Below are 13,194 nucleotides of genomic sequence, written 5' to 3' on the forward strand. Positions count from 1 at the left end.
AAACAAAATAGTTAATTCTGTAATATTTTTATACATTTTAATCATCCTAATTATTGCTTACACATTTGTTTGTTTTTTTAGATATGGTACAATATTTACTTCATGTTGAAGAGCATTTTTAGTCAGCTCAGAGTATTATAGTTTTAATTAGTAGTCATTTTTATACATTTTAGTTTTGTTAACGTTTTAGTAATTTTATTGTGTTTTTCTCATTTTTATTAGTTAAGCTAATTGAAAATGAGAAGTGATTCTTAGATAACTACGCAACAAAAATAAATGACATTTTTGTAGTTGATGTTTGTTTTGTTATAGTAATACAGTTATTATTATTATTATTATTTTGTCTATATACTAATAACCTTTATTGGAATTTCTTTAGATTTTATTAAATAAAATGTTTTATAAGGTCTTGCTATTGTTGAAAATTCCAGTCATAATTACTATAGTATTTTCATAAAATGTAATAATATTTTAAAAATAGCTTTTGGATTATGATCCCTTCAATGGCACATCTGCATTTACATTTACATCACTGTAAAAAAAAATACTTGATTTAGTTGATGTTTGTTTTGTTATAGTAATAAAAATGTATTATTATTATTATTATTTTGTCTACATACTTTTAGTATAAGATAATAACTTTATTGGAATTTCTTTAGATTTTATTTATTTATTGTTTTACATAAGGTCTTTGTTGAAAACTACAGTCAGTTTTATTTTCATAAAATGTAATATATATATATATATATATATTTGGTGTTTGGTGATGAGTTTTTGGCTCAAGGTCTACATTTAAAGTCACACCAGAGGTGTTCAGCTGGGATCAGGACTTGGCTTTCTGCAGACCAGTCAAGTTCTTCCACACTGACTGAATCAATCATATCTTTTTGAACCGTGCCTTATACACAGAGACACTGTCATGTTAGAATAGAAAAGGGTCCTGTCCAAACTGTTGTTATAAAATTAGAAGTACACAATTCCCTAGAATATCATTATATGCTTAAACATTAATATTTGTACTCATAGAAATTAATAAAGTAGTCAAACATGTTCATTAGAAGGGGGTGACCCAATACGTTTGGCAATATAGTTTATATAAGAATATTACAGTATGTAAAACTATTTTTATACTATTTCTAATTAAATGTCATGTTAATTTCTTTATAAATATTTGTGAAATTTACGCACAATTTTTGAGTGAAAATAGTTTCCTAGATTTTTTTAAACTAAATCATACACCTTTTTTTGCAGTGCATATTTATGGACAGAGCTTTTGACACAGACACACTAAATTCAGGCTTATCCAAAGTTTTGTTTAGCTTGTCCTTTTCAAACAAGTCTAATGTATAGACTTATACCCTCAATCGTGTCCCCCATCTCCTCTTCCTCAGCAGGCAATATTTGGCAGTGTTTAGAGGCTGGTGGGGGCAGGCGATGTCATCCGTCGGCTGATGTATACCACCTGCCTTGGCCTCAGCCTGACCCTTTGCCGCCCCCACAGCAGAGGCATTCCACAACCTTCCAGAGTCATGTTTGTACTGAGGAAGATTAGACAACCCTCCCCTTAGACTGAGCTGCGCAAATGACCAGCCTCCACTTCATGCCTCTTTATCTAATGAGGCAGAGTGAGGGAGGCCAGTGTGCGCTGCCAAGAGCCTCTTTCTCACTGCCACACTAGCAGCCGGATCATGTTATTTTATTGAGTCATTTTGTAAGGTCAGTTCATTTTTAAATATTAGACAGGGTTGAGTTCTTATACTGATATATGTAATACAATCACAAAATGATTTGATTAATGCGTCTTATTTAAGAGAAACTAAACCTACTCAGCAAACCTCCAATAAGCAAAGAAGACAAACACCCCTATGGCCGTCATTACCTCCCCACACATCTCCAAACATCAATAATAAAAAAAAAAAAACTCAAACAGCATATTTGCTGTTCATTTGTTGATGACTTCCATTTGGAAGATTCATGATTTGATTTAAAATAAATTATTGTGAAAGCAAACATGAAACCCCCAACACAAGGACAACATTAGTATTACAATTTGTATAAATGTAGAACCATTTCTCTCTTTTTAAAACTATGTTGCAGTTGAGTTGAGACATCATAAAAAAGAACAAATAAAAGTTTGTGTTTCAATTATTTGGATGATAAACATGACTTCACTTATTTAATTTTGGTGCAACATTCAGTCACTCAATATGGATCAGGGACAAGAATACAGTGTCAAAGACTTTTTCATGACCTTCAGTGTGAAAACTGTGATTTTGCCTGAATTTACTTACAAAAAGTACAGACCTTTCTGAAGCTATTTAAATAAGGTATAACCTCTGCCTTCATTCAGGACATTGTTTTAAACATTGCATTATTTATATTTTCTTAAGGTAAATATATATTCTCTATGTAGTTTTGAGGAGTTGTAGTTTTAGTAGTGAGAGATCAATAAAAGTGTTGTGTTAATAGTATGTCACGTGTTATTAATTTCACTCTGCTAATTTTACAAATGAATGAAGACATTGGCCCATGTCAGAATAATCACTGATTTACAATATGAATTTCAACATGAAATGCAATTAAAAAGTGAAATAACCTTAGAAAGTCAAAGCACAGAATAGACCCAATTCTGTTAATACAGTCACCGAAGCAGTGTAAAAATATTGATTTTCATAATTTACTGACACTGCTTGCAAAATTTGTTTACTTGTTTTTGTATTCAAAATACATTGTCGTTGACATGTACAGTTTATATATAGTTTTATAGTTTTTATTATATGCTGTATATATAGGACAGGATTGAGATACATTATTAGGATTATTGCTTCATCTAGTGGTGATGTTATGACATAACAAGTGACTAAGACTGACTGACCGTGAAGGGAGCATTTTGTTCAAACTGCATTCATAAATTCCACTTTCATTGTAATTGCCTTTAATTGCAATCCTTCTGTAGACGTTTGGCCTAAATAAACATGATTGTGTAAATTGAACGTGTCTTTAACACAAAATGACTCTCCAAAACACTTTCTGTTGTCTTTATTATGTAATTTTGCTATTTGTAGATACATGGAAGAAAGACAAGGAGGGGGAAATCACAGTTCCCTCCTACAATCAGTAAATGAATTTGGGCACTGGAGCAAAACGAGATGTAACCTCTTGAAATGATGACGAAGCAGCACTCGATCCACTCGAGAGGACGCAGCATCATAACCGAGACTCGTCAGGGAAATTTACCCCAATCAACACCCAACAAGGTAAGTAATAGTCGCGTTTCTATCTTTCTTTCTTTGGTTAGGCCAGTACTGGATAAGGACTCAATTATTGTCTATTAATACCCGTTTTATTATATCAAACAGCTATCATCCCCCTTTATTGCTGAGGCGCTGTTTAAGGCTCAGTGTGTTCCGTATTTAGAATCGTGATCGGTGTAGAGTAGGTCTTACATCATCAGTACTTCATGCCCCGGACCGCACATTAGGCCTATCAGATCTTTTCTCTATCATCGTGGTGTTTGATCCTTACGTTTATATTCTGTATTTTTATTTTTAAAGTTTGTAATGCAGCACTGCTCCTCCGGTGTCAAGCACTTTGCACGATTAGACAAGGCGCGCGTTTACGCAATGATTGAGAAAAGTTGGCACAGCCTATTGTCTATACTGCAAATTCATATTACTCATGACGCTATTTTTTTTTATAAATTATTTATTTTTTAATAAATCTATCAAAATAGATTATGAGGACCAAATGTAGCCAAAAGTATAAGGGTTGGGGTCTAACATGCAATAGTACACTTTCTTTAGGGTAGTACTGATCAATCTGTAAATGTATAATTCAACATGCATTGTAATTATGCACTTAATATAACACCATTCATTAAGACTATTATGAAATCAAATATATGCCATATATAGGTCTATGCCATATGCAGCCAAATGAGAGTTTACATCACACTGGCCATATCTTGTGTTTTGTTTGTTTAACATGAATTATTTGGACCATAAACTCAAAGTTCAAAGTTCTATCTTGTGTCTGTGCAGAGCTGTACTTGTGGATTCGGCTTGTGTGCTCCGCTGGGTCAGGCAGCAGGCTCCAGGGCCTCAGTGGTGCTCCTGATGCCCCTCGCCCACAGAGGATGAATACAGCCGGGCAAAGCACGAGCAGGGATCTGACTCAAGATGTGCTACTTTATAAGGTGAGGCCATCACAACCTCACAATGGAGATGCTTATTTACTAAAGCCACATATAAAAATATCTTATCTAATGTAATGCTTCAGTGGTCCAAACTATGAGCAGCTACTTCTGTCCAGGTTTATGAGATGAATGTGACTTTATTTAAGCACAGAAGAATGTAAAGTAATTTGCTAAAAAAAAAAATTATGTCATCCTTTCATGCAGGATGGGAAGTTAATGGTGAAACAGCAGGTGACCTCACTGGACAGCGAATCATCTATTCTGCTTTTTCAGTATCAGCAAAGTGAGCAGTTGTCATGGAGTATGCAGACTGTGCTCTCTGGCCGTAGCCTCTTTGTTGGTTTACCAAATAGAGAACTTCTCAAAGGCACCAAAGAAGGGTAAGCAATTAGTATGGACTGAACTATAAGGCTTATTTGAGCAAAAAGACACTGTGAATGGATCACTAAGCCCCACTACTGTCACATTAATAGAGGTTATACATTTTTCAAAACCTTCTAATCCTGGCTTAAAAGGTCTTGCGTAACTACTTTCTGCACTCTCACTGTATCCCAAAAGGGACAGATTCTTCACAGCCAAACACATTTGATGATACCAGTGGAAGCGTCAACAACTGTACAAAGACAGTTACTCATATTACTAAGATTGCAAGAAAGTGTAATGCACAATATATGGCGTAATAAGTTAGGACCATTAGAAGCTCCAGCTCCCATAGAAACAGTCAGAGTCCTGAGATGTGTGCTTATGTCTGCTGGACCAACCTGAAATACACACTTTTTAACAATATTTGAGCAAAATAAACAACTTTTATTGGACAGTTTGTCAGGTTTTATTACTGATTTGAAATATGTTTTTAAAATGTGAGTTTGTCCAGCACTTTTTGAGATCTCAGTAGTTCCCCATTCGAGATACGAGTTAGTCTTGCATGTCCAAAATAGCCAGGAGGCATTGCAAATATGGTGTCAGATTGAACTGACTTTCCTTATAAGGGAATTAGTAAAAATGTTTTCTTTATTCTCCTTAATCTTGAAGGCTTACTGCTGTTTTGGAGTTTGCAGAGGAGAAACTGAAGATCAATCATGTATTTGTGTGGTTCATGAAGAACAGGCCTGATAAATGTAAGTTCAGGATGAGTGGTTTTGAGTTGCTGGAAATGGGTTGGGTTGAATCTTACAGTATAATTACAAAGAACCACAATACATTACACCATTCTTAATTATCAACTGTGTTTTAAGACATTATCATGACAACGTTACTCACATTTCACCAGAGGGGGTTGACATAAATCTTCTAGCCTATGAAATCTGATGCATTTTTGAGAAGTTTTGACTTCTTCTTGTCTCTTCTACAGTGCTCCTCACCAGAACATTCTGCTACCTTGGCTTTGAGCTTGTAAAACAAGATCATCTAATAGCATCCATTGCAGGAGATTTGCGTCTTATGGTCTACACTATACAACAAACTCACTCATCAGAAGAACGACTATGAGGCCTTTAAAACACACAGAATTCTTGTAGACTGTTGCTAAGTATACCAAGTATAACAGTAGTTATTGTTCAAAACTAACATTGTAGAGGGGGGCATTCAGGGTAACCCAGTAACTGAAAAAAAAGTAATAGAGTAATGTTAACCTTACTGATCATTTAAAGAGACATGCCTTCTCAGACTGAACATTTAAATGTGTTTAAGTATAAAAATAGCAATATAACTGGTTTGTTGTGTGTAAGTGGCTGACAATGGCTGAAATATTATGCCAGTAATATAGGCCTATGCATTGAAGAGTGATTCTTGTGTTCTCTGTGGATGAGTTTTAACTAACACTTTTTATGACAAAAAAAGTATGTAATCTGAATTATAGCAACACCTGCATGCTGTAATGTGTACTTTTATTGCACTCAACGAATCAGTAATTGACATGGCCTCTCAGTAAAACTACAAATAAAACCAAGCTTAATAATTGAACATACTGGAAATTTAATTAAGGCCAGTTTACTCTTCACAAATAGATAAATTGTTAATAAATTTCCACTCTAGCTACAATATCTGCAGTGTTTTGGTGATATAACAACAGGGACATTTATTCATATTTATTCATATCACATTGTGGAAAGGTATGTGTGTGGAGAATTTATTTCAAAAGCAGTAATAGATTATACTTTCTTTCTTTCTTTACACATTTAAACAAGAAAAAAACAAGAGCTGAAATCTTAAAAATATTTCGACAAAGGAGCATAAGTTTTTGTACTTTTTTAAGTATTTGAAACTGCACAAAATCGTGTCAGTTTTTTCAATCTCAAAGAATGTCACAAAACCACATAGAAATAAGCAAACTGAATGTCGAATGCAAACATATCAAGGTTATTTGAAGCAGCACAAACAGACTCTCACCTATACACACATTCAGTTAGCTGGCATGATTTTAGAAAAATGAAATGAAATTATAAATTAAATTAAATTAGTGTGAATTTTGACACCTACGTTATTCCTAGCACCCCGGTCGATGAACTTTAACCTTTAATAGAAAGTGGGATCAGAGCGCTGTGATTGGTCGGTTCAGCTGAGTGACAGATAGCGTCATCACCATCGCCACCGATCCCTACCATGTTCACTACCCAGTGAGCGGCTGTAGCTACTGTCCTGTCCTGAACATACACACCGATGTCAGCTTAAATATGGCCTATCCCTGATTCATCTCTGCTGTACGGTAAGACGTTCACTGCTGTTGCTCGAGCTGAGATCACAGATGATAAAGCGGAGCCCGGCTGTCCATTCAGCCGCATGAGAGCTTGCAAACTAACGTTAGCCAGCCACTACAGATCATGCTATCAAAGCAAGCAGACTATCACTTGTGTGTGCATTTACAAAGCAACTCTCTGAATCGTCGACCCTGTCAGTGTTTATCTGAACATGATTTAAGACAGCAGTATTATTGTACAGAGACAGCACCAGTGTAAGTTACAGAGAGCCAGTTAGCTCAGGCATGTAGACTGAAAGCTAATGAACGATACTAGCAAGCAATGCGACTTTATAATGAACCGGTGCACGTACTAGATGTTTTAGGAGCCAATAGTGAAAACTACTAGTTTCCTGAATCAAAAACAATAAGTCTTAAAAGAATAACTTAGTTCACCCCAAAATGAAAGTGAAAATTCTGTCACCATGTACTCACTTTAATGTCAATCTATTTTCTTTCTTCACTGGAACATAAAATAAGATATTTGAGAAATGCCATAGAGGTTTTTGGCCATACAATGAACGTCAATAGACATCAAAACTGTTACCAACATTCTTCAAAATACTATCTTTTGAATTCAGCAGAAGAAAACCATACAATGACATCCGGATAAGAAGGCCTAATGATGAAATAAATCTCATTTTTGGCTGAATGATCAATCGTTTTAATATGCATAACTTAATTGCTTAAGATCTAGTACACATTTAATAAAAAATCTAATAATATTCATGTTAAGTCAAATTCTCAAATGTACTACTTTTCCCCCACAGAACATACATATTTGTATAGACTGTAGATTTTGAAGTTCCTTACATCTGTAGTAGTGCAATCCCAATTCCTAATCACATTCTCGATTTATTACCATTAATCAAAGGGATAATTCACTCATCTCATTCACTCATCAAATTCAATCATCGTTTACCCACCTACCTTCATGTTGTTCTAAACCTGTATGACTGACTGATTTTAGTGGAACACAAAAGGTGCTGCCTAACATCTATTTCTGTTCCACTGGAGCAAGAAAGATCAACAGGTTCAGTTTCAACACGAGGGTGAGAAAATGATATAACAGGGCTCCAGACAAAAAAATCGAGTAAGGAGCCATTGGCTCCTATAAAAGAAAAACTTAGGCGCCAAATTATTTTTTTAGGTGCCACAGAATAAAAGTGGTTTATTTTATTATTATCATTTTATTTTCCCCCCTCTATTTTAACATTTCAATCATTTTGTCATGTGTTTATGTCTTATCTTTTCTAGGCTTTATCAGCATTTTAATCCATCTTGTAGATGATCAGGTCGACCGGGGGACTAAGGTTCACTTAAAGTGTGAATTAAATGTCTTTTACAACTTGAAATATACAGTCACAAAGAATTGTTCGTTACACAGAATCTGTACCAATATCATGGACCATAAGCATCACTTGGCAACTGAGTGCAGTGCATCCTATAAATGTTGTCACGTCTTTCACACATTCAGTCTGTTTTTCTTCATTAGTAAAATGCAATTTTATAGGAGTTGAATCATGTACAACAGAATAAGTAAAAATATTAATATGCAACAGCGCATGAATATAGCAAAACGCTCCTCTTTATAGTTATTTTTCTAGCTGACTGATGAGTTTATGGACACTGAGTGGTTATTCTGAGGTAAATGTATTACAATGTATTATACATTTCCTCAGTTTGAAACACTGAATGAGCTTTTACATAAAACATTTCAGTAAGTTGTACTATAGGCTTTCTTATTGCCTACCTTTTGATCATGTTCATTTCATACTATAGTAGTAAATCGAAATATATAATGGGTTCACTTGCTGCTTTAACTGAGGTGCTAAAGAGATCGCGCCTGAGCATTAAGTGCGATACTCTCCGCTCGCGCGATTCGGACGCATACACGGACCGTGTGGACGCGGGGTACTGGTGTTTATATTACCGACAGTGTGCGCTTGTGCTCCGCATTAAAGAGCACCCAAACCGCATCATTTGAATTTCGTAGCATTTTAAAGCTGATACTTTTTTTATTAAAAAGTAAGACAGCACAAAGCTTTTTGCGATTACTGGATGGCAAGTGCGCTTCAAATAACAGGAAGTCCATGCATTAACAGAACACAGCATAGACTATAAGATCTCGGAGTATTAGCGGAGTATTTCTTCAGCAAGCGACGCGCAAACTGAATGAACCTGAAAGTAAGTCGCAGACGCTCAACACACAATCTTCTTCATTAAAAGTAGCGAGACTAGCCTATCTTTCCAGTGCTGATGCCGCGCGCTCTCTTGATATTGAAATTAGCTGATAATTAATAAAATTATCCATTGCTTTCATTGACGTGAACTCCGTTATATTTGCATATGAAGCGGGAATTGAAGAACGGCTTTATATCCGTTTTGCGAAGACACATTTATGTGGCCAAGTGTAAATGGGGAAACGTTTTTAACAAATCATATAGATATCCGATCAGAGAAAATGCATGAAGTGACCAGGTGTAAACAGGCCCTTTCAGGTCTCTCTCACTGCGTTCAGCAGACTGTGTGCGGCAGAGACGAGGACTGTTTGAAACTCTTTTCAGTAAAACTTTGATGCGCATCGTCTTATGTAAGTTTAATACGTGAACATAACAAAAGATGTGAGCGCAAAACAATCGGGAAAAAAGTCCTTTCATGCAAATTATATATAGTCGCCAGTGGCGACCTCAACAAAAACTTCACTCGCAAATTAATATTTTTGGTCGCAAATGCGACCATTTTAGTCGCAGTTTGGAGCCCTGTATAAGAATGTTAATTTTGGGTCAGCCATCCCATTAACAAGTGTATTCATCCCCTGTTATTTACCAGGTGGCTGGGACTCATGCCGGGCACTACAGGCAGGAAAAATGCAACAGAAGCGTAACATTCAGATCATAGAATGGGAGGACTTGGACAAACGCAAGTTCTACTCTTTTGGAGTCTTCATGACCATGGCCATCCGCACCACAGTCTATCCGGCCACATTGATCCGCACCAGGCTGCAGGTTCAGAAGGGGAAGTCTCTCTACACTGGGACCTACGATGCCTTCCGAAAGATTCTGAGAACTGAGGGTCTGAGAGGACTGTACAGGGGCTTCATGGTGACCACGTTCACACTCATATCAGGGCAGGCGTACATAACCACCTATGAACTGGTAAGGAAATATGTCTCCAACTATTCTAAAGACAATACGCTGAAGTCATTGGTGGCTGGAGGCTCCGCGTCACTGGTGGCCCAGAGCATTACTGTTCCCATAGACGTCATATCACAGCAGCTCATGATGCAGGGCCAAGGGGAGCATCTGACCCGCTTTAAAGTGAAACCCAAAATGGAAGCAAAGCATTCTGTATTTTTCGGCCAGACAAGAGACATTATTGGGCAGATATTTGCTGTGGATGGCATTCGTGGCTTTTATCGAGGATATGTGGCTTCTCTCCTCACATACATCCCCAACAGTGCCGTTTGGTGGCCGTTTTACCACTTCTATGCAGGTAAGAGATCCTCACCATTACTTTTTTGATAAATATATATTTTTTAAAAATGCATTAAATTGATCAAAAGTGACTGTAAAGAATGTTACATTGTTGCAAATTTTCTGTTTCAAAATAAATTGTCATGGTTTCAGCAAAAAAGTTAAGCATCACAATGGTTTTCAACATTGAAAATAATAAATAATCTTTCTTGAGCACAAAATCAGCATATTAGAATGATTTCTAAAGGATTGTGTGTCACTGATAACTGTTGAAAATTCAGCTTCTCAATCACAGGTATAAATGACATTTTTAAAACAGTAAAATAGAAAACATATTTTATATTATAATAATATACTGTTTTTACTGTTGTTTTGATCAAATAAATGCAGCCTTGGTGATCATAAAATACTTTTTAAACCAACAAACTTTTGAAAGGTAGTGTAACATTTCAATTAATTTGCTCAGTTTAGTGGCAGATTGTGTATGTATTTAAGTAGAAATGCCATTTTTATGTACTTTGAATCTTCATGTTTTGATAAAATACTGTTCAGAGTCACATGGACAAAAGTTGTCGTGGTTGGCAATCAGTCTCATTAGAGATTGATATAATATCAGCTGATTCTGAAGCAGTTGAAATTTAATTTGCTCTTTTTGGCTCCACAGAACAGTTGTCTGAGATGGCTCCCAGTAACTGCCCTCATCTAGTGCTGCAGGCAATGGCTGGACCTCTGGCAGCTGCCACTGCCTCCACTGTCACCAACCCCATGGATGTCATCAGGGCCCGGGTTCAGGTGATTTCCATTAAACAGTCAAAAATCAGACAACCGAAATGTATAGCTGGCAAGAGTGTGTTTACATGTACAACAAAACACAGATGACTATCAAAAACCGGCTTTTGTAAAATGAGGTTAACAAATGCAAACCAGCAACTCAACAGAACTGATTTGACACATGTGTGTAATTCTTTGTATATTTTTATTTTTCTGATGTGTGCTTTCCCCAATTCTCTCATTTTTGATGTAATTTTTTCTTAAACCCCAGAAAACCTAATAACCAAATATCTGACACTTTTTTTTTTTTTTTGCGGGGGGCCAGGTGGAGGGCAGGACATCAGTCATTGAGACCTTTAACCAGCTGATCAGAGAGGAAGGATTCTGGGGGATGACCAAAGGCCTCTCTGCTCGCATCATATCCTCAGCGCCCACAGCAATAGTCATTGTGGTTGGTTATGAAACTCTCAAAAAGCTCAGCTTGCGTCCAGAGCTGGTTGACTCCCGACATTGGTAAAAAAAGCAAAAACCTTACAGTGTCTGTCGTCTCCCTTAGGACTCCTTCACTCCACCTTATTTTCCATTTTTGCCTTTTAAGTCTCCTGCCTGGTGACGCTTTAGTATGACAGTGCAGATTGCTTTCGGGTGATTCTGAAATGATTTTTTTAGCTGATAGTAACACTGCAGCTTTTGAGCTCTGTGTTACTGTCTGTCAATGAGGGGAAATGCTGCTCAGGTTTGTAATTGTGTAAGAGGCACAAGTTTTTCTTGAATGGATTTTTTAAAAGTATGTAATCTAACAGATTGAATGTTTTAGAAAAATAGCATTTTGCGACGTTAATTTATTGCTCGTTGTATAAGTGGTGTTTTAAATGACTTAATTCATTGCTTTTATCTAGGGTATCAACAATATTTCCTTTAATATATTTTTATTTAGAGAACTCCCTTTATTCAACTGTCCCCACAATGGCATTTTATCAGACGTAGTATAGTTTATATGGTACTTTATTAAGTTTATATCTTTTATGTATACCATGTTCACCTCTGAATGTTTTGCGTTGTTTTTGTGGGGTGTTGGGATGTTTTAAGTTAACAAAGCTGAGTGAATATTCAAGGTAAATATGTTGAAAATCTGTTGCTGACGATGTATGATGAAAACTCAAAACTGATTGTAAATATATGGAGTTATATATTTGCGTGTGTGCCCTTCAATTTTTTCTCACTGGCTTCCCAAATTTTCTTCCGTAAGTGAGACTCATGAGCTGATGTTTAGCAGAATTTTTGAGCTGCTTTAAGGACAACTTACCATTATAATGTGCGTCAAGATATCCGTACAACTTTTGCACAAAGTTCAGCATTTTCTCAATTATTCAACAGAAGTGCAAACTTCTGCAAGTCTTCTTTCATTCTGTGGAGTGTACCATTTTGGACATTCTGCTACAGTTTTAAGAAGAAATGAGAGAAATCATGAAGCAATGTTAATTTTTGGGTAAAGTATCCCTTTGAGAACATCTTGTGCAATTGAGTGAACTGTGAGAATATAAACAAGTTTTTAAACCATACCCCTTATATATTGTCTGTGAAGCATCTTAGAAGGAAAATGTACCTGTAAATTTTGCGTCGACATGGTAGCTGTATTCTGAAGGAAAGCTTTTGGCAGTGTATAGATTCTGTGCTGTGTGATTCTACTTGTCACCAACAGGGAGCAGCCACTTATAAAAAGTCTAGTCTTGTTTTGCTCAGTCATAGATAAGCCAGATAAACTTATTCCAGTCATACTAATTATATATATATATAGCAACTGCTGCTGTTCCGAAGTATTTTTACTTGCATTTTCACTTTAGCTTCATCCTGGCTACTTTAGAACAACAGGATAGACAGCAAATCAATAGTTTAGCCTTGAATAATTTAAACTTGTATATAGAGGAATCTGTTTTTATTTTTGTGTGCATCAGCAAATTAATAGTTCATGAGAATAAAAAAGAAATAAATACAGACACAACTATTGAGAATTGAGA

General features: G+C 36.0%; 1 protein-coding gene and 1 pseudogene across 2 annotated transcripts; both read left to right on the forward strand.

Moving 5' to 3' along the window:
- Positions 1-3,167: 3,167 nt before the first annotated feature.
- Positions 3,168-6,233, forward strand: LOC306881435 (ornithine decarboxylase antizyme 2-like; annotated as a pseudogene). Its single transcript, XR_013785790.1, has 6 exons — positions 3,168-3,257; positions 3,360-3,409; positions 4,041-4,195; positions 4,400-4,575; positions 5,228-5,313; positions 5,547-6,233. The product of XR_013785790.1 is annotated as an ornithine decarboxylase antizyme 2-like (transcript).
- Positions 6,234-6,755: 522 nt separating this feature from the next.
- On the forward strand, positions 6,756-12,744 carry LOC306877671 (solute carrier family 25 member 44-like). The gene is made up of 4 exons (XM_079429572.1): positions 6,756-6,899; positions 9,762-10,424; positions 11,070-11,197; positions 11,502-12,744. Exons 2-4 carry the CDS (start codon positions 9,800-9,802, stop codon positions 11,691-11,693), a joined length of 945 nt encoding a protein of 314 aa, XP_079285698.1. The 5' UTR covers positions 6,756-6,899; positions 9,762-9,799; the 3' UTR covers positions 11,694-12,744.
- Positions 12,745-13,194: the final 450 nt, after the last annotated feature.

Source organism: Barbus barbus, assembly GCF_936440315.1.
Source record: "Barbus barbus genome assembly, chromosome: 2".
NCBI classification, from domain to species: domain Eukaryota; kingdom Metazoa; phylum Chordata; class Actinopteri; order Cypriniformes; family Cyprinidae; genus Barbus; species Barbus barbus.